Source organism: Pygocentrus nattereri, chromosome 1 (assembly GCF_015220715.1).
Source record: "Pygocentrus nattereri isolate fPygNat1 chromosome 1, fPygNat1.pri, whole genome shotgun sequence".
In the NCBI taxonomy this organism is placed as follows: Eukaryota; Metazoa; Chordata; class Actinopteri; order Characiformes; family Serrasalmidae; genus Pygocentrus; species Pygocentrus nattereri.
Genome location: NC_051211.1, coordinates 9,799,056 through 9,818,769, shown reverse-complemented (window position 1 = coordinate 9,818,769; position 19,714 = coordinate 9,799,056). Strand labels below are relative to the sequence as shown.

General features: G+C 38.0%; 2 protein-coding genes and 1 long non-coding RNA gene across 6 annotated transcripts in view; 1 reads left to right on the top strand and 2 right to left on the bottom strand.

Annotated features, from left to right (window-relative positions):
* The window catches only part of lmx1al (LIM homeobox transcription factor 1, alpha-like), a 34,868-nt gene extending 20,647 nt beyond the window's left edge, over positions 1-14,221 (bottom strand). For 2 of the 3 annotated variants that reach the window (XM_017701570.2, XM_017701571.2), the window contains exons 1-3: positions 14,079-14,221; positions 10,904-10,989; positions 9,932-10,115 (exon numbers count right to left, since the gene is read on the bottom strand). In XM_017701570.2, the coding sequence (XP_017557059.1) occupies positions 9,932-10,115; positions 10,904-10,989; positions 14,079-14,122 (314 nt within the window). In that variant the 5' untranslated portion in view covers positions 14,123-14,221. Of the gene's footprint in view, positions 1-9,931; positions 10,116-10,903; positions 10,990-11,219; positions 11,369-14,078 lie in introns of those variants that run through there. The other variant, XM_037539898.1, reaches the window with a different exon arrangement.
* On the top strand, positions 3,186-6,434 carry LOC119263694. Its single transcript, XR_005130469.1, has 3 exons — positions 3,186-3,805; positions 4,703-4,732; positions 5,019-6,434. It is a non-coding gene; the product is annotated as an uncharacterized LOC119263694 (long non-coding RNA).
* Positions 14,222-16,841: 2,620 nt separating the features above from the next.
* Positions 16,842-19,714, bottom strand: part of LOC108429666 (GEM interacting protein) — a 40,257-nt gene continuing 37,384 nt past the window's right edge. The window contains exon 21 of one of the 2 annotated variants that reach the window (XM_037537078.1): positions 16,842-18,356. In XM_037537078.1, the coding sequence (XP_037392975.1) occupies positions 17,866-18,356 (491 nt within the window). In that variant the 3' untranslated portion in view covers positions 16,842-17,865. The remainder of the gene's footprint in view (positions 18,357-19,714) is intronic. The other variant, XM_017701576.2, reaches the window with a different exon arrangement.

Genomic DNA, 19,714 nt, shown 5'->3' with positions numbered 1-19,714 from the left:
CCAGGCGCAGTGCCCTGGGGCTGCCTGCCTTTATTGGTATGGGACTGGCTGCTGCAGGCAGGGTTGTCTGACTGGCTGCCTGCTGCATACAGAGAAGTCCAAGAGCACGACGAAGATGGAGTATGTTTTTATGACTCTGCTACTCTGCCAGTCTGTATCAGGGTATGAGATGGGACAGTATGTGCCGAATGCATGTGGGTGCTGCAACACTTGCTGCGACACTTGCAAAAGAAAAATAGCTCAAATAGGAGGAGGAGAGGACGCTGAGAAAAAATAATGCATAGCAGAAGGAAGAAAGTAATTGGACATTAAAGGAGTACTACAGAGTTTTTCAGTCTAATGTCTGTCTGCAGAAACTATAGCATGCCATTAATTACTAAGGATGCACCGATATGAAAGTTGGGACATCTGTCTAGATTGGCCTTACAGAGAAATATAAAAAATATTTCTGTTGGCTTCAAATGCAGTAAAATTAATAAAATGGACACATTTCAGCACAGTAGCCCAGCATCCCTAAATGTTCTGCTCTTCCAGAGTCCAGAAAAGTCTCATCTAAACATCAGTCTAATACCAATAATTATTTTAAGCAATTTTCTACCGATACTGAAATTATTCTGATGTCACTGTGCATCCCTATCATTTAAGACAGATAATAATATCCTGTACTCAAAAAACAACAGAAACAGCATTGTGTTTTGTAAGACAATATCAATACATGGATCAATGACAAAATAAGCTTTTTAAAATATTTTATAAATTCAAAACATTTTCCAATTATTACAAATAAATTTTTCAATTACTGTGCATTCCTGTATCTGCAATCATCTATTCAATGTTACATTTGTTTCATACCATTTTATAATGGTTAAATTTTACTCTTAAAGAGCAAAATCACTGCAAGAGCAAAATCAATCAAATTGCACCACTCAAAAAACATCAGATGCAACCACACATGCATTTTTACTGAAATAAAACTACTATATATTGTATAACCTAGTACCTAACCTATTGTATAACCTAGTATTTGTACTCGGACACCTGTATAACATGTCCTTCAACATTATTATTACTGACCCATATTCATGCTGACCCATATCACATATTCCAAATAAAAGTCATATTCAAATCCAAATTCAAAGTGAAACAGGCTTGTGGATCAAAATAGGGCTAAATATAAAAACCTCTGTACTCAAATTCTGTTTCTCTTTTTATCAGATATTTCTTAGAAGCCTTTAAATGGAGCACACACCTGCTGTAGGTTATGGGGTGGGGGAGGGGTTGGGTTGAGTGGTGCCGGGTGCTGATGGACAGACAGCAGGGAACACAATGAGTCATTGTTGCTCTTCCACTCAAGGTCATCAGGACAGGACTGTGCCAAGCCTGCTCCACAGATACATCACACTCAACTTAAACGGGACCCCACATACAAAAAGTTTGTATTTTTATGCACATTTCCATGTTCATTTTCCATGTTTTTGCTCTATCTAAATGCTGCAATGCTGATCTTAACCTAGTCTGGGCTTCAGACATTCCACCTACATTGGTAAACAAACTGTCTGAAATCTAGTGTGTACTAAGATGGCCACAGTGAGATTTTGTCAGATGTATTCTCTAACTGTGCTGTTGTGTTGTCCCTGTGACAATAACAAGTCTTTCGGAGTAAGACATAGACACCAGATTAATAACATCAAATTGTTAGATGTTATTCATCAGCTTTCTTCAAAGCATTTAGTCAGGGGTGGAAAATACTTGGAAACAATATCAAAATGTTCATAAGCTAAAAGAGCTAAACACACGCATAAGCACACACACAACCATTCATGTCAAAACAGTTACTGACCCGCCAGACTATGCCAGGTTTCCCTTTGTTACCTATTAGACTATAACCTGACACTTGTAAAGCACACTGTACTGTCAGTGACCAGCATTTCCTTTGTTCAATTTTCACTCAAAATGGCCATCAAATACAAGTTATTAATTTTTCAGTGTAAGAAAAACAGATCACTTTGGTTTAATATAGCATGACACTGACCAGCAATTCCTTAAATGCAATCTTTTTGTTGAGTGGCACATTGACCACAAAGTTGAATCCGTGGTCTGTTTTTTCAAGATCCAAACAACATTGTACGTTTGTTGCTGCTAAAATGGACTTTCAGATACATCAGTTCAACCAGCATTTACCGAACTTGGCTACGGCTCAAAGATTCAAGTTAAGCTGTTACTCAAAACTCAAGTTACTCAAAATAAATGGCTTTAGGCAAATCTTCAAGTAAGTATGAGCAAAATCACAGCAGGTTGAACTGACTGCATCACCAAAGCAGCATTTCTTCTTCAGAGCAGAAAACATAAATTATTCACTGAATATCTACAGAGGACCTATAATGCAAAGCACTTCATTGGAATAATGATGAAGCAAATTAACACTGGCAGCTCAGCATCACTGAAGCATTTCTAAACCATTTCAGCACACGATTATGACATAGTCGAATAATCAGTAGATAGAGCAGGTAAAATTCACATCTTGCAAAAATTTAGAACAGAACGTCCTGTACACATGTATAGCTTGGCGCAAAAGTTGGAGGCCACCACTTAATGTAATTAATTTCCAGTCAAAACACCCATTGTTATTTTTCAGTATCAGGAAAAAGAGCAGGAAACACATTTAATAGAAAATTACATGGACGTTTCAACAACTACACATAATACATAAATGTTCATATTCAGTGTGTCCATTATTTGAATTAATTTTGGTTTCCATTCTTTTCAGGAAACTTGCTTTCAGTTCAGCAAAGAAATTGACGGTGATGTTTTTCCATACCTCCAAAGATCAGTCTTATAAGTTGGTTGAATTTTTTGCTTCTCACTATCCAAGCAATCCCAAAAACATTTAGTGATGTTGAGGACTGGACTCTGGGTTGGTCAGTCCATTGTTCTGAGAACATCAGCAGCTTCTTTGTTTAATTTGCAAACTTTCTTCTTTTGTGTCTGTTCTTTTTCTCAGTAAGGACTTTTTGACAACTACACATCCTTTCAGACCCACAATGTTGTGTTGTCTTCTCACAGTCAAAGGAGAGGCAGCAAGAGTGGAGAGAATTTCTCCTCTCTCTCAAAGACGAAAGCTTTAAGTGCTGTTTATTTGATAGCGACATTGGTGGTCTACCAGGTCTTGCAAGGTTGTTACACTGTAAAAAAATATTTTGGAGGGTAGTATATATAACCCTTGCACATTGTTTAAAAAATACTCAAATATATTAGTCAGCAGGTGAAAACATATATAATGGGTAAATTCTACCTACACTACCTATTTGTAAACAGTAACAACTGCAACTTAAAAAAATAGTGTAACACATACTCAAAAATTACTGGACCCGCGTGCCTTTGTCCTCGAGGGAGTTGAGCTGCTGCGCTGCTGTTTTGAAGGTAAGATGTTGCTGTGTTTGAGCGCTAAATTTAATGTAAGTGTAAACCCTTTGAACAAGATTTGTAGTCTGTGTTGTGTACAAGTGAACATTGCTGAGGCTTTGTAGGGCAATTCAACTTGGGCACTGTTTGGTGTATTTTGATTAGACCAGTGATTCTGACTCCCGGACCTGGATTAGCTGCCATTCCCCTGCAGATTTCAGTGTTTCCCCTAATTAGTATGAGGTGAACACTGATAGGAACACAAGCAGTGTAGTGGCAGGCTGTGACTGTCTGAACGCCACTGGACTGGACTCAGGAGGCACGTTTGTGATTATTTCCCTCGCGCGGGCTTCACAGTACTTACAGCCGAATATGGTGCCCACTAGCACATTTAGCTGGTCTGGTAAGGCATTTTGCTAGCGAGTTATCTCTGTATATGAACAAGAGTAGTTGGTTAAATTAGTTCCTAACATAGGTTAACTAACGTTAGCTAATGCATTTTAATAGCGCACAAACTGTATGTGGACGAGGGTGGTCACTGGATAAATTAGCTAGTTAGCCTAGGTAAGCTAACTAGCTAGCTGACGCATTTGGCTAGCGCGCTAACTCCGTCTGTGGACGAAGGTGGTTGCTTTGCTTGATAAATTAGCTAGATTACACAGGTAAACTAACTAACTAGCTAAAGCAGATGGCTAGCACACTAAGTCGGTATGTGGAAGAGGGTGGAGGCTGGATAAACTATTTAGCTAGCTAACCTAGGCCAACTAGCTAGTGTAGCAAGCTAAGCTAGTTAAAACATTTAGCTAGCGCGCTAACTCCGTCTGTGGACGAGCTGGATAAATCGGCTAACCTAGTTAATTTGGCCTATACCGACTTTGATTTGTTGTATGGGCGACGGCGGTGGCGGTGTGTGTAAGAGAGCGGTGGCTGGATAAATTATCGCTAGCTAGCTAGCTATGGTAGGTAAAAGCACAGCAAGCATTTAATGTTTTATGTGCAAGTCTGACTAATAATCAGTTAGCCTCAGCTTGCTAGTTTAATTGGTTAAGGTTAATTGACTAAGTGGTGTAGCTAAAGGTTTATGTCGGTCTCATGGCATGTCGAAAGGTGCCGTTTTGTTGTTGGTGAGTTCTGTGCTTGTTTGGTAGCAGGGACCGTATAGTTAAGGAGCTGATTAGCAGATTATCTTCAATTGTTAGTTTACTTTATTAGACATCATTAGTATGTGTTATTATTGATAAGTATGCTTGTTGTTGGTTGATAAAAATGTGACCCCTGTTTGTAATGTGCATTCTCACAGGCCAAACTCTCACATCGTTTCAACCTGAAGGTAAGTTTTCACCTAACTTTACTCATTAATGTAAGTTAATCTGAAGTGTTGTCATTTCTAATTAGTCTATATTTGTAGACAAATAAATGAAACTGAACCCTTAGAATATATGTAAAAGAAAAGAATTGAGCCTTCACTACAGGGCTCCAGACTAACATCCAAGTGTTGCAATGAGCATGGCCGAACGTGAAACTTTGCATGTCTAAGTTTGTGTGACAGTTACACAGCCTGAGAAACAAAATAATTTCAGTATGAAACTAAAGGTGGACTCTTGTCTGTCTCCTAGTGTTAACTGCATATCCTGGACTTCTCTGTGTGAAGGTCTTCAAGTCTTGGACTCTCTTTCCTGTGGGCCTTATACCAGTTTTCACAAAAGATATATGAACACAAAATATTTGTACTTTTGTGAAGAGGGTGTCTGACTAAACTCAGCACTTATTGAAGACCCGAAACTGACTAAAATGGGAGTGTTGCCTTGTTGCAGATGATTTGGTTGTGCAAAATATGTAATTTCTCATCCTTAAAACGATTGGCTCTACTGAAACACTACAGATTACAACATGGGCATTTTGGTCGAAACCAGTCCATACCCTGTCTCCATTCGGATTGCCCTTGCTCATTTAGGACATGGGGTGCATTACGTACACATTTGTCCAGGGATCACCCCCAGACTACTAAACCAGGCCAGCTCCTTTCTTTCACATGCCTAGTGTGTAATTTATGTTATTTCCACACAGAAAGACAATATTTTGAGCACCTTGGTGGACACCTAAAAAAGTTTGAAACGGTGCCTTGTGTTTTTAAAGAATGTGATTACAAAACAAATATATACACAACATTCCACAGTCACAAGAGTAGAAAACACAATCCCCATTCAGTGGAGGATTTTAAGACTGCTGTTTTCCGTGAGAACCATGGCCAAGTGCTTGAAGAAAGTGAAGTTTCTGAATGTGAAAACTACTGTGACTCTGTTCTTGAGGCAGACGAGGACTTGAAAAAAACAATTATTAAGAGACTGGGGTTAGTTCTTCTTAAACTGGAATGCATTTTCAATGTATCTAATACATGTATTGATGAACTAGTTGAGGAACTTTGTTTCCTTACATCATCTGCTTCTGGACCAGTTCTAAAAGAAATTATACTGAGCACCTTGAGGAAGCATGGCTGTACTTTTGAAGATTCTGTGATTTCAGAGCTGGTGAACGACCTTTGCCAGCTAAACCCCTTCTGTGCTGCTTTAATAAGTGATTACATTCTTTAATTATAGAACTTCAAAGTGTTTGGTGGAGCTGACAAATAGACAATGGGTGTAGTAAAAGAAGTGGCTGGTCTCTGTAAAAAAATTGCAAATAGGCATGAGTTGAAAAAAGTGATAGTTTATGTTCCTTTAATTTCAGCAATCTGAAATACCCCAGACCTAAGTATTCTACTGTTTTGTAATGCAGTTGTTCAAGAAATGTGTTGAAGCTGTTAATGGTGTTAATGAAGTGGCTGGTCTCTGTATAAGTTGAAAAATAGACTCATGAGTTGATAGTGTTATAACATTTTGTGATGCAGTTCAAACGTGTTGAAGCATAAGACTGTTTGAGAGGATGTACATGTTCAAGAAACTTTGGTTTTAACTGTGTGCATAGTGAAAAAAATACTTTTGTATCTTTGTGTTTTTGAAGGCACACTTAATAAAAAAAAGTTGGCCTCAAAATTGTCTGACATTTTTTTAAAGAGTAAATTTAACCTTCTCTGAACAAGTAGTGGTTAGCTAGTCATATTAGAATATAATGTATAATATATAACTAATAAATGAAGTAGATAAAAAAAGTAACAATTATGTTAATGTTACTCCATTTTTTTAAGTAAACGGTATTGAGAAATGTTGGGTAGGTTTTACCTTACTATTTTTAGTGTGTCATAACTGATACATTTAAGTAATATTTATTCAATATATGGGGTGAAATCTACCCAAACAAACTGAGTGCAAATTGTTACCTCACATTTATTGAGTAGATTCTATAGGTTGTTTTTTACAGTGTAGGAGACACATTTTTCCCCAGCTCCTACCCCATTTTCTTCTACCTCCTGTTTTATTTTTACCTATTTCCCTTTGACTTCCCCCTTCCTTACGCAAATGGACTAATTTATATTTGTTGCCTATTTTATATATATATATATATATATATATATATATATATATATATTATATCGAATCTCCTCAGTAATACCTCCTACTTAGTAGGAATTTTGACTGGAAATTAAATAAATGAATGGGTCTCTTACTTTTGCACAGTACTACACATTGATAGCTTCTTCTTTCAATAGTGTGCTGGCATGTTAAGACATTACCACACCAAGTCACCATCTAATCCACCACACTCCAACTGTATATTTCGCTGGGTCCAGATGTTTCCGTGGACCTCAGGCTGTGCAAAATGCAGCCAAAGGTATGGACATTTTGAAACAGATCATAAGAAAAAGTATTTTTGCAATCCTCCCTTTCTAATTTCCACTCCCCCTTACTGTCTCTCTCCTCCTGTATCCCTTCCCCTTCATCCTGCAGCTCCAAGTGTCAGCGATGAAAGGAGTGCTGCTGCTGCCTGACGCCGTCTGACACATTTCACAACAGCGATAACAGCCCACGACATCGTCCTTCAGCTGTCTCAACCCTGCTGATTTCACTGTTGGTTCACAGACCTGCCCAGTCTCCCCCGATCAGGACCAGAACCGACCAGTAAAAATACTTTCCCGCCTTTGAACGCACAACCCCCAGATCAGGACCAGAACCCACCAGTAAACAACTGATATCTATGCAGCGTTCCTCTGGATTAGGGCTGTCCAGCTCATTCACAAAGATTTCCCTGCTCAAACACACTTAATTCAACTCAGCCAGGGGCGGAGTTTGCATATAACAGAATGAGGCCAAAATTTTGCACCATGTCAAAGTGGAAAAATACAAGCTATATGCCTCTTAAAGCTGATCTTGGATCTTGGTTCAAAGAAAGTAGGCCGACTAACTGTTGAATGAAAAAAGTATTTAATTTACAGTAATGTGCAAAATTCAGAGACCTCTCTTCATTTAATTTCCAATCAAGATGGACACTAAATACGAAAAAAATCAGAAAACTTGTTGCTTTTCAAAGAAAAGCATGCATCTCCAAAAAGGTAATTTTACAGTAAAGGGTGGCCACCGTAAATACTCAACAAAAATGGAGATGGATGTTTTTCTTTGGACACCAACAGTATATTTAATAAAAGTCACACAATTGTGTCCAACAATTAAATAAATATATTCATTTTCAGTATTTAGTGTGTGCACCCTTTAGCATTATTACTGCTTCCATTCTTTTTTCAGGAGACAGGAGGGTTTTATTTTCTCAAAAAAATCTGCAGCGACATCTCCAAAGCTCAGTCTTAGTAGTCAGGTGCATTTTCTGCATCTCATGATCCAAGTAACTCAAACACATTCAGTGATGTTGAGGTATGGATTGATGTTGAGGGGTGGACAGTACATTGTTCTGAGAACACTGTCAGTTTCTTATTTGATTTGCAAATTTCCTTTTTTTGTCTGTTTCCTTTTCTCAGTAAGAGCTTCTTGACAGCTACACATCTTTTCAGATCTGTAGTGTTGAGTTGCCCTCTCAGCTTGATTGAACTTGATTTTCTCTGATCAGGAGAGCTTTGGTGGTCAACCAGAACTTACCCAGTTGTCACAGTTGTTAGGAGTCACATCATTTTCTCCCTATTATTATTTAATTAACTATTTTATAATTTTTTAACTTACTTATCCTAAATGAAATAAAGGCACAGTGATCTCTGATTTTTGCACATGAAATATCAAAATGTGTTAAAATAAAATATTTTATTCATGTGGAAATATTTATGCACATTTTAGAATAAAACTAACTCAGTGCATCACTTTTTGCAGAGTATCCACCATAACAGGTGGTTGCCACAGAATCCTGTGGAGGGGCACAGACAGTCAAACCATAAAAACACTGCCTGAAAAAATAGCCTGAACCAACTGTCTGTGGAAATAAATGGGAGGAACACAAGAAAATGCTATCAAACTCCTAAGCCTCCTTCAGCTGCATTATCTAAGAGCCAGTGCATACTGCATAGTGTAACACAACTGCCGTCCAGGCTGTAGACTGGTGTTCAAGCCCCTGCCTGGGCAAGAACCCTACACAATACCAATATGGGTCCTTGGGCAAGACTCCTAACAGTACATTCACATACCTTTGTAAAATGATAAAACTGTGAGTCGCTCATGATAAAAGCATCTACCAAATGCCATAAATGTAAATTATTATTATTATTATTGTTTTAGCATACTATTGATACCACTCTACCAATGCTAAAATTTTGTGAAACACTGCTATTAAACTCCACAGTTAGTTACCAGGCTTAGTAGCTTAGAAAGCCACCAAACAGTGCTGGACTCTGACCCTCCAGGACCAGATATGGACACCCCTGGAGTACATTTCATAGTAGCCTAGCCCTCCCAGAGGAAACTAATTATTTCTTAAAATTGCCTCAGAGAAATAATGCAGATCTCTATACTATATGAATGATCAATGATTTCTGAATTGTTTCTCCTAAACCACCCTTAGGAGAAAAGATTAGATTAACATCAGCATTTCACTGTGAGAAGTTCTGGTGATGAAGGAGAAGAACATAAGTTCTCATTTTGCACTAAGAGATGGCGACAAGATCTTACACTTTTCTTATGGAAATATTATTCAGCTGAGACTGCGGTGAGACGAGTCAGACACCAAAGCGTTAAGCCACATGTGTGACAACATTTTGATCAAAATAAGAAAATCTGAGGCTTACTTCTCAGGAGCCAAATTTCAGAAACAGGACAAAATGGCATAAGTCTCACTCTGATTTTAAACGGGACTTAACTAAGTCTAGGAGAAGTACTTGAGATTAAGATGAGATCTCATTTAGATCACTTCTTTTCTCTGGGCTGTTACACCTAACCACCCCATCTCTCTGAACTTCAAATTCTATTAGTATTCATCCAGAGACACACTGAAATGGCGAATCTCCACAAGACTAAAGCACTGCAGTCACTAGTAATGCGGGTCTTATAACCGCAGGTATTAACAACTGATCTGAATAATTTCAGCAGAGAGCTGGACGTGTGCAGAGTGCTCCTGAAGTTTTGATGCATAAAAGACATCCTAGGACGTCCAGCCTTACTTCTCATAGTCATGCTTGCAGTAGAGCAGGCGGTCTCGGCAGTAGCACGTCCCGCTGAGTGTGCTCAGGCACACGGCACACTTCACACAGGTCTCGTGCCAGGACTGGTCATTTACACGCAAGAGGAATCGGTCAGCGATAGGTGACTCACAGCCTGCACACACCTCACCTCCGCCCACATGCTCTGAGGAAACACACATATGCACACTGCTTCGTAAGGACAGGGGTCATATATACATTCGGTATGTATTATATAGATGTTAAAAAAAAAAAAATATATATATATATGATGGATAGATAGATAGATAGATAGATAGATAGATAGATAGATAGATAGATAGATAGATAGATAGATAGATAGATAGATATTTACATACATATACTTTTTTAAAAAGATGGTTCTTCAAGGGTTCTTCAGTAAAGACAGTGGTTCAATTTAGAACCATGAACGCTCAGAGAACCTTCTCCATGTTTAAAGAGTTCTTTGCATAGTGAACTGGTTCTTCAGATTTATGAAGAATTTGTTGTATATGGTTCTACATAACACCAAAAAGTACTCATATTTACATTGTTACAATAGAAGAACCCTGGTGTGTGTGTGTGTGCGTGTGCATGTGTGTGTGTGTGTGTGTGTGTGTGTAGAAATGTTAATACATTGATGTATTAAGTATTCATTAAGTATTTCTACATATATGAATAATTTTTATTCTTTTTTAAATAACAAAACAGGCCCGTTGTTGCTCTGTAGTCCCCTTTTCTCTGGTCTCACAACAAGAGCTCTTCACCATGTTAGGCAGCAAAAACGAAGCAAAGTCCTTTTTCGAGACAAAATCTGTTCTGAATGATGGCAGTCAAACTAAGCCTAGTCTACACTAGCTGTGTTTAATTAAGGAAATAAGGATTCATCTGGATTATAAAAATATACAATATTTCCAGTTTGAAAGGTGAGTCTGAAAAAAGTGATATTCTCACCAAAAGGTGTGGTGGATGGAGCCTGCTGAAGACATGACTGGTTTTCCTCTGTTTTCATACCGTTCCTGCCTCTGTCTGAGCGCTGGCTGAATAAAACAAAGCAACACAGCACATTCAACAAAGCAGCTTTCTGTGAAAGTACACGGGCATGAAAACGTGTTTAAGAGTGGACGGTGGTTTTATGGCTATGAGACCGATTAACGTTAGGCCTGATTAAACGACCCACAGGCCTGATTCTAGTCTCCCTTAAGCATTAAGCAAACATTTGAGATGGAACTCGATATACACGCAGACATCTGAGTTTAAACATACTTACATTTCCAAAATCCTTTTCACTGGAGCGAGTCGGCTACGTGACAAAAATGGGGGATAAAACCCGTGCCGTCTTTTACACCAGACATTTCAAACTTGTCACTGTAACTTATAAGTGTGTACGGTGAAACATTTCGCCCTAAATATGTTTTGTTCTATCTTTATATATATATGTAAACATAATTTGTGCTAATGTGCAGGATATTCGACTTGTAAAACAACTGTAAGTTTAGCCTCTCAGCCTGCAGCCGTTATTGCGCGAGCGAAAACCGTTCAAATTTGAAAATTTGAAAATCGGATCTGAGCCTGTTGCCACGCGACTGAGTGCGGCGCAGTTAAAACAGTCCGCTTCCACGCGCACGTTAACCAGTTGACCGTTAAGAATTCCACCGCTGTTTAGTGCTTTTTTCCCACCCGCTTTCCGTCAAGCTACGCGAATCGTGCGCTGTGATTGGCTGGTTGCGTGCCATTGTCTCAGCGATGATTGGCTAGAGCGTCATAACTGTGTAGCACTAGCCAATCCAAGCGTAGGAGACGACGCTTGTCGGAAAATAGGTGGAAAAATACATAAAGTGAACTATTAGCGAATGCAAGGCGAACACAGGCATGCGCTTTTATTCTAAAGACGTCCGACGTCTCTTAGTGACCGGCCGCTGTTTGTCTGTTTTTAAAGCTTTTATGATGAACTTAAACCAGCAGCTCAACAGATGAAGGAAAAAAAAAAACATCAAAAGGTCCGAAAGGATGATTATCTTACAGTTTGCCATTGTAAGGTAATAACAAAAAAGCAATAATAATAATAATAATAATAATAATAATAATAATAATAATAATAATAATCAAATACATAAAAAAATTCGAATTCTTTTCTTACATGGTATCGATCCACTGTCAGTGAGCGCATACTGTTTGAAGTTTAATTGTAATATAAATAAATAAATGTTAAAGAAATCTAAAATTAATCTAAAATATTGAATAATAATATATTTAAAACCTTTTGAAAAACCCAAATTATGTTTATGTAAGACCATAAAAAAACACAAAATAGCATGTAATATTGCAATTACGTATTTATACATGTTAAATTTAAAATCACTCCAGCATTTGTTCAAGGAATAAATAAAGCTATAAATAAACTGCAGAAATGAATGAATAAACAATAAACAATTAAATAAAATGAATAAATCTCTAACCGCCGTTATTTTTAAATGCTTCAGGCACATGACATTATACACATCATACACGCTGTTCAGTATGAGCTTTATTTATTTCTTTATAATGGAGACAAACCTTCTTAATAATAACGCGTTTACATGGAAACCAAGGTATTGTTTTTATTGTTGTTGTTGTTGTTATTATTATTATTATTATAACTACTATTATCGTATTTTTTGACGTGTATTAAAATATTCAAATTCAAATGCAGTTTTGCAGCATTCAGTTCGTTTATTAGGCGATTGTAAGATTTATTTTCTGGTTTCCCGATCTAATAATCTATAATATTATAATCTAATCTAAGTAAATGTATTTTAAAAGTATTTTGTAAGACGTGCATATCCAGCTTTAAAACATACATTTATTATTATTATTATTATTATTATTATTACTATTAGTAGTAGTAGTAGTAGTAGTAGTAGTATCATTAGTATTATTATTAGTATTATTATTAGTATTATCAGTGTTTAATCCTCCCCGTGTGCGGATGCTGAAGCGCTCCGGCTGGAATACAGAAGCTAAACCTGCTGAACTGCGCGCACTTGAACCTGTTCAGCGTTTAGTGTCTGTGTTTAAATGAGTGTCTTACAGACTCTTGTTTTCTGATCTGAGCGACCGAGCAGGGAAAGCTGATTTGTGCACATTAGAGCCGCTTCGGTTTGGCGAAATACGAAAATAAACCAGATAATCTCGTCTTATCTTAAAAAGCGCGTGAAAAGGCTTTGATCTTCGGGGACGGACTTTCTGCGGATGGGCAGTAAATGATAAAAGTGCAGGCAGAAGTGATTCAGAGGTTTGGCTCCTCCGTTTACTTTCTGTCAGATCAGTTATCTGATTTAATACAGGCTGAATGTAAAACAGTAACATACATGTAAAACAAGCAAACACTGGTGTTTGTTATTAATATCTAAACATGCTATAAAGTGCTCAAGACCGCATCATCATGTTTCTGTGAGTGAAAATGCCTGAATCCATCGCATTTTATCTCCATGGATTGCAGACTGGCTTAAACAGCAGTTCCGAACTCTTAGAAAAACAGGCTTAAATGTTCTGATTCAATGCGGAATCAATAATCATCCATAGAAACTGCCATTTGAAAAGCAACGTCCAAAAGTTTGTAGACACCTGCTTCTGAAACGAAGGGTACTAATTGGGGGTTTGCGCCCCTTTTGCTGCAGTAACAGCCCCCACTCCTCTGGAAAGGCTTCACACTACATGTTGGAACATTGCTGTGAGGATTTGACTGCATTCAGCCACAAGAGCTTTAGTGAGGCCAGGTACTGATGTTGAATGGTCAGTTCTAGATCATCCCAACTCATCCCAGAGATATTGGATGGAGCTCCATCACCCAATGGAATGCATGCCACTGCTCCATGGCCCAGTGCTTTATATGGGGGGGGCTTCATACCCCCCTAGCTGACAGCATCAGTGACCTTAGGCTGCTGCAGAATGTCCCATTCTATTGGCAGTGCACCTCTATGGAGCTGAGCTGTGTGCAGATGAACACCTGTATCAGCAATGTGTGCACCTGAAAGTAGCTAATTCACTACATAGAAGGACTGTCCAGATACTTTTGGATATAAAATTTATGAAAATCAGTTCAAGTGCACTGCCTACCTATCCATGTGACAAAGAGAATGGCACTTACCTCACGGTGAAACACAAGCCTCCTGAGATTTCTGTAGGTAACATGAAAAACCTTCAGAGTTATTAAATCCCAGACTGGACACAGGACCACCGAAACATTGCCCACTTTGCTGTAAAGTCCAGTGGAGATATGAACGGGCTGGGAGAAGCTGAGCGGACTGAAGTGCAAGACTGAAAGGCAGACACACAAAGCCAGAGAGGGAGGGGAACAGAGGGGGCGGTGGGCGGGGGGTGGGGTGGGGGGGGTGAAGAAGGCAGTAATGTGGTCCTCTCCTTCACTCTTATTCTCTCTTTCTCTCCTTTTTATACTGATTAGTCAAAATGGGCAAAATGTCTTACATATCGCTTTGGAAACTGACCAATAGCTGGCCATGACCATGTACTGGCCACACACATTAAATTTCATGTAATATATTTGTCTGTTTCAATTGTGAATTCCATATTTCTAATTTAGTCTTACACTTATGATTAAAATAACACATTTCACCTTTTTGTCCCAATTCTTTTGCTTCTCATGTAGGTTCATGTAGGACATTTTTATATAATAGTTGAGATGTGTTGACTAGAAAGTAAAAATATAAGGTATAAACATAGATAGTAGTTGTCTACCCCAGGGATGCTTAGGGGGCTGTAGCACCGCCAATTTCCAAATTATTTAACTAAACAATTTTTAAAAAATACTGAACTGAACTTTAAAATAATTTTGAGAGTAGCAAGGACCCATATGTGCTTGTTTTAGGGTGGTGTTTGTATTTTTATTTTATGTTTTACTTACATATTTTCTCATTCTGCAGTAGCTGTGCACTGTTTAAGCTACCATGTTTATTATAGCAATTAGAATCGCCTTCCTTGATCAATTCTGGCCACTTCTGGAAGCAGACCATCTAAAATATCAGCAACCCCATTTTAAACACCTTGACCATCTCTGTAGGAGCTGTGGTTATTCCTATAAAAAGTTACGTTCTTCAAATACTGGCTAAATAAACCAGCCCTCTTTCAGTGCTTGGACCCCTTGACATTGCACCAACAGTAACAAAGAAAGACATCCATTTACACTGGATGCAAAAATAGGACCTATAGACAATAACTAGGCCTTACTTAAAGCACATATATATTTGATTTAGGACCAAATGGTAAGTTATTAATTGGGGTCACTATTAAGAGTTATTAACTGTCTTTGGTTGTAAAAAAAACACTACTGTTACAGATAAGTGCAGAATTTGTAGCATAATTTCCATTTGTAAACTTACAGTCCTGGGGTGGCTGTGGCTGTGCTAACAAATCCTGATGACTACTTCAGAAGATGGGACATGTATATAATTTCTGATAATAAGTCATATTTTTAAGATGGCTAAAACATAAAGTCAGCCTGCAATCAAAAGACATTTTTTATTTTGTTAATTTATGCCAACTGGTAATATTAAGTGTGATTCATGATCATATCATTTGAATTCCCTGCTGTTGGACTAATAGAGGATTATCGTATCTTAAAAGACAAAATTCCTGTTTTCCCATAAAGTTTATTTGTGTAAAGTGTGCTCACGTTTGACCACCTCTAAAGTGTCTTCTAACATGTCATGGAGCAGAAGGAAATGAGTGATGATTTCCCACTTATTTTGACTTTAAAGCCATAATTTGTAATTCTCAATTTTCCCTTCACCTACATAGTCAATCAGATGTGTTTGAAGTCTTCCCTCAGTGCTTAACATACTGTTATCTATTAAAATGAAAATTGAGATTATGCAGCAACTCAAAGTGGTTTAAGGCAAAGATGTTGTGATGTGATTTAGGGATGCACAATGCTAATTGGTGGGGAAAATTAGGCAAGTGTGAGTTTTTTTACTCAAACTACCTCTTTAATGTTTGCACCACTAATTAGAAATTCATGACAGATCAGACTCCAGCACCATCACTCTCTTCCCAGTTTGGTATCAACTGTGCCCTCTTGTGGTGAGACCCGCCCTTGTTCTTTTTCTTTAGCACCTCTGGAAAGTGTAATATGAGGTAATTCTCTGCTGGGTACAATTATGCTGCCAATCAGTTTGGTAAATTGATCATGAAAGGAAACAACACAAACAAATGACGTTAGTTTAAAAAAATCAAACTTTGTTTTTTTTTCATGTTTAAATACAAATCTGAAATTAACTCTCAGAAAAAACAATATAAAACAATTACATTCTATATTCTCTCCACCCCCCCCAAAACTAAAATTTGTAAAATCATATCAAGGACAATTTGTTTTCATAAAATGTCTACATGGTGTTTAACAGAACCAGTGCTTCCACATACTGTAACTAAATGAGAATGAGTGTGTGTGCGTGTGTGTGTGTGTGTGTGTGTGTGTGTGTGTGTGTATCTGTAAAACACTTCAGCTAAGCTTGTACCTAAAATAATTCCAATCCACAGTCAGAGTCTATGATGTACTTCAAAATGCAAATTAACACACTAAATAATTTACATCACCTAAGTGTCAGAAAGAACGCTCCGCTGTACATGGTATATCTTACACTGTCAGAAATAAAGGTACTATGCAGGTACATGATTCGATCAAGGTAAAAACAATGTAAGAGTCCCCTCAAAGGTGCATCAGCGGTTTAAAGGTCCAACTGTGTGCTTTAAATAAGTTTTTCCTAGTGGAAAAGTAGACATTTGTGTCTTTTTATAATCTAATGTTTCAAAACAGAACAATAAAATAAAAAGCCTGGAGGCGAGGCGGGGTGTGTGGAGTCAGTACAATTTAGAGAATATAATTTCAATGGACTATGGTTCAGTTATGTTCCCTGACTAAAGGTACTGGGATGCACCCCTGAGGGTTCCACCACAGTGACAAAAAGGGGACTGCCCCAGTGACAGTGTCTTACCTTTTTTTCTGAGAGTGTATGGTGAAACACTGAGTACATTGTGTGAAGAATAATTTTCCAGTTAATAGATATGAATCATAATCCATCTGTGAGATTGTTTAAATGAGTAGTCCATAGAAAATTCTAATTTAAATAGTTTTCCCCTTCACGCTAAATGCACTTGATCAGCCAATGAAAAAAAAGTCTGGTGTCCAAAAGTTTCCTTTTTCAGTTTTGTCCAAACGTATGAACAAGATTCAGACTTTAAGATGGTTACAATGGTTACGTATTCATCTATGCTACGGGCTTACATCCATTCTTATAGTCACAGAAACCATCTAAGCATGTCTTTTTGAGCTTATTACTTAATTTACACTTAATGTTTTGAGATTAATAATTAACTTAATTAACAAAGTCAGTCAGAGGTTTGATGTGAAACGCTTCATTCTTGAACAACTTGCTGATTCAGAATTGTTCACAGTGCTGGTGATAGGAACCAGAGGTTAATATCTCTAAAAGCCCCCTCAAAAAAAGTTACTGTACAAAACTGAGACAGTGTCTTACGATAGATTTGGGACAAAGTTTTGGCCAAAAACTGCACTTTTTAAATCCACGTGTGGCGTAGAGGTATATGCAGTGAATTATGCAGAAATCTTGAAAAATTGGTGGAATTTCCCTTTATCAATTTAAAATGGATTGAGACAAGCGTGCAAGGATTTAGACATGATGTGTTCATGATACTATCTGGCAGTGTATAAATCTCTTTTATTTCTCTCTAAGCTCCATGAGCTTCTTACCTCACTTAAAGACATTTACTTTGGACACCAAACACGTTTTGGCTAACTGAGCACATTTGGAGTAAAAGGGAAAAAGTAGTAAATTGGATTTTTCTGCTCCTTTGGTGAGCACTGCCTGCATATGCCCTCTCAGATCTTTCTTCACTCAGTCTCACACAAAATGAAGCTGCTCCCCTTTCCTTGAGTTACTGCGTCTTAGCTTCAGCCCAGACAGAATCTTCTGGGCGGTCCTCTCCTCCGCTGGGTGTCTCCTGAGTGATCGGGTCAGTCCATTGTTGGACTGGTTGCTGTTCTGATAAAGGAAGAAGCCTGCTTTCTCCTTTGTCTCTGTCCTGATGACGAGGCTGGGTTTGAGATTGGATGTAGCTGCTGCCGAATCGTTCAATCGTGTCCCTCGTTCAGACTCACAGGGCGGAGACTGAGTGGCAGAGGTGTGTCCAGCCATGTGGAGTGGACTGGTGGAGTCTGGGGGGTGTTTTTGCTGTGGGGTCGGTGAGTGCACACATGTCGCTGGAGGGGCATGCCTCTGGGGCTTCACAGGCTGCCTGCTGAAGTGAGCCCTCGCCTGAGACCCTGGGTGAGGATCTACATGTCCCTCTGAGTGACCTCGCGGAGCGGCCAATGCACTCCTCATAGCCAGGACTGACCGAGAGAGAGAGAGAGAGAGAGAGAGAGAGAGAGATTAGTTTTAACTGCACTGAAAATGATGCACTGAATTTATCTGATTCAAATGTGTACATCATTTTGACATGAATAAAATGTTATATTACAATTATTACCAAAATTATGGAAAGTAAGGAAACTGGCAAACAGACAAAATTGGGTTCTAATATATTCTATTCATGTGGAAGTGAAGGGCACATCTAAATAAACTGATTCTGTATGTTTAATAAATATTCAGGTATTACATTGTATGTTATATATAGATTTATAATCATAAACATTATATTCAAACAAAGAGTACAGCAATAGGACAATGTGCCACGTTTACTCTGCATTTTGATTCTGTATGCCACACCATAAACACGATATTTGAACCTCTTAAGGCCTGTATGTGGACCCACACTTCAAATCAAAATATGCACATCCAAACTTGCAAAAGCACCCCCAGTCAGATTACATGCTTTGTTGATTTTTTATGTGAAAATACGTTTACACATTCTCTACAGCGAACACCCCTTAAATATGAATTTCTTGCAAATTTTAGTGCTCAATTTCTGTTTATTTGCTAGATTTAACAGGAAAAATAAAACATTAAACATAACATATAGCAAATAGCATTTACACTGCATTTCATTTTAACATGTTAAATTCAACAAATAAAACAGTAATTGTGTTCTAAAATGTCTAGAAATGTAAATTCTGTACACTCTGTTAATTTAAAAAAAAAAAATCAATAGAACATGTCATTTGACCAGGGGTGCCCAAAATACTGCATGTGGACTGTATATTAGATTCTACTCTTTTTTTAAATTCTACATAATTAAAGATGTAAACAAACTCATTCCTAGTGGTTTGACATGAAATCCACTGTGCTAGAGAGAAATTTAATCACAGTGATAGGAACCAGACATCCAAAGCGATCAGTGTCTGCTACATCACAGAGAGATTTAAAACTACATTCTTATTACTACACTAACTGATGCCTCAGACATTGTTTTCTGATTGTTTTGTAATTTGTTTTTGGCCTAAAACATATATGTAACGCTGGGGAGCGATGATGAAGTGGACGCATATGCGAAGAGAAGCGAGATTTATTAAGGGCAAATCCAGAGTCAGGGTCAATATGGTCCAGGGTCAGAGAGCCAACACAGATAGATGGAGGGACAGACATAACAAAAATGTATACAGGATAAACAAACAACGGAGGCAGGAAGAACAACATTGAACACCACAATACAAAACAATGACCAGCAAACTAACAGGGGAAAACACAGGGCTTAAATACCAGGAAACAACTAGGGTTAACAATACACAGGTGGATAACACAGGTGAGAACA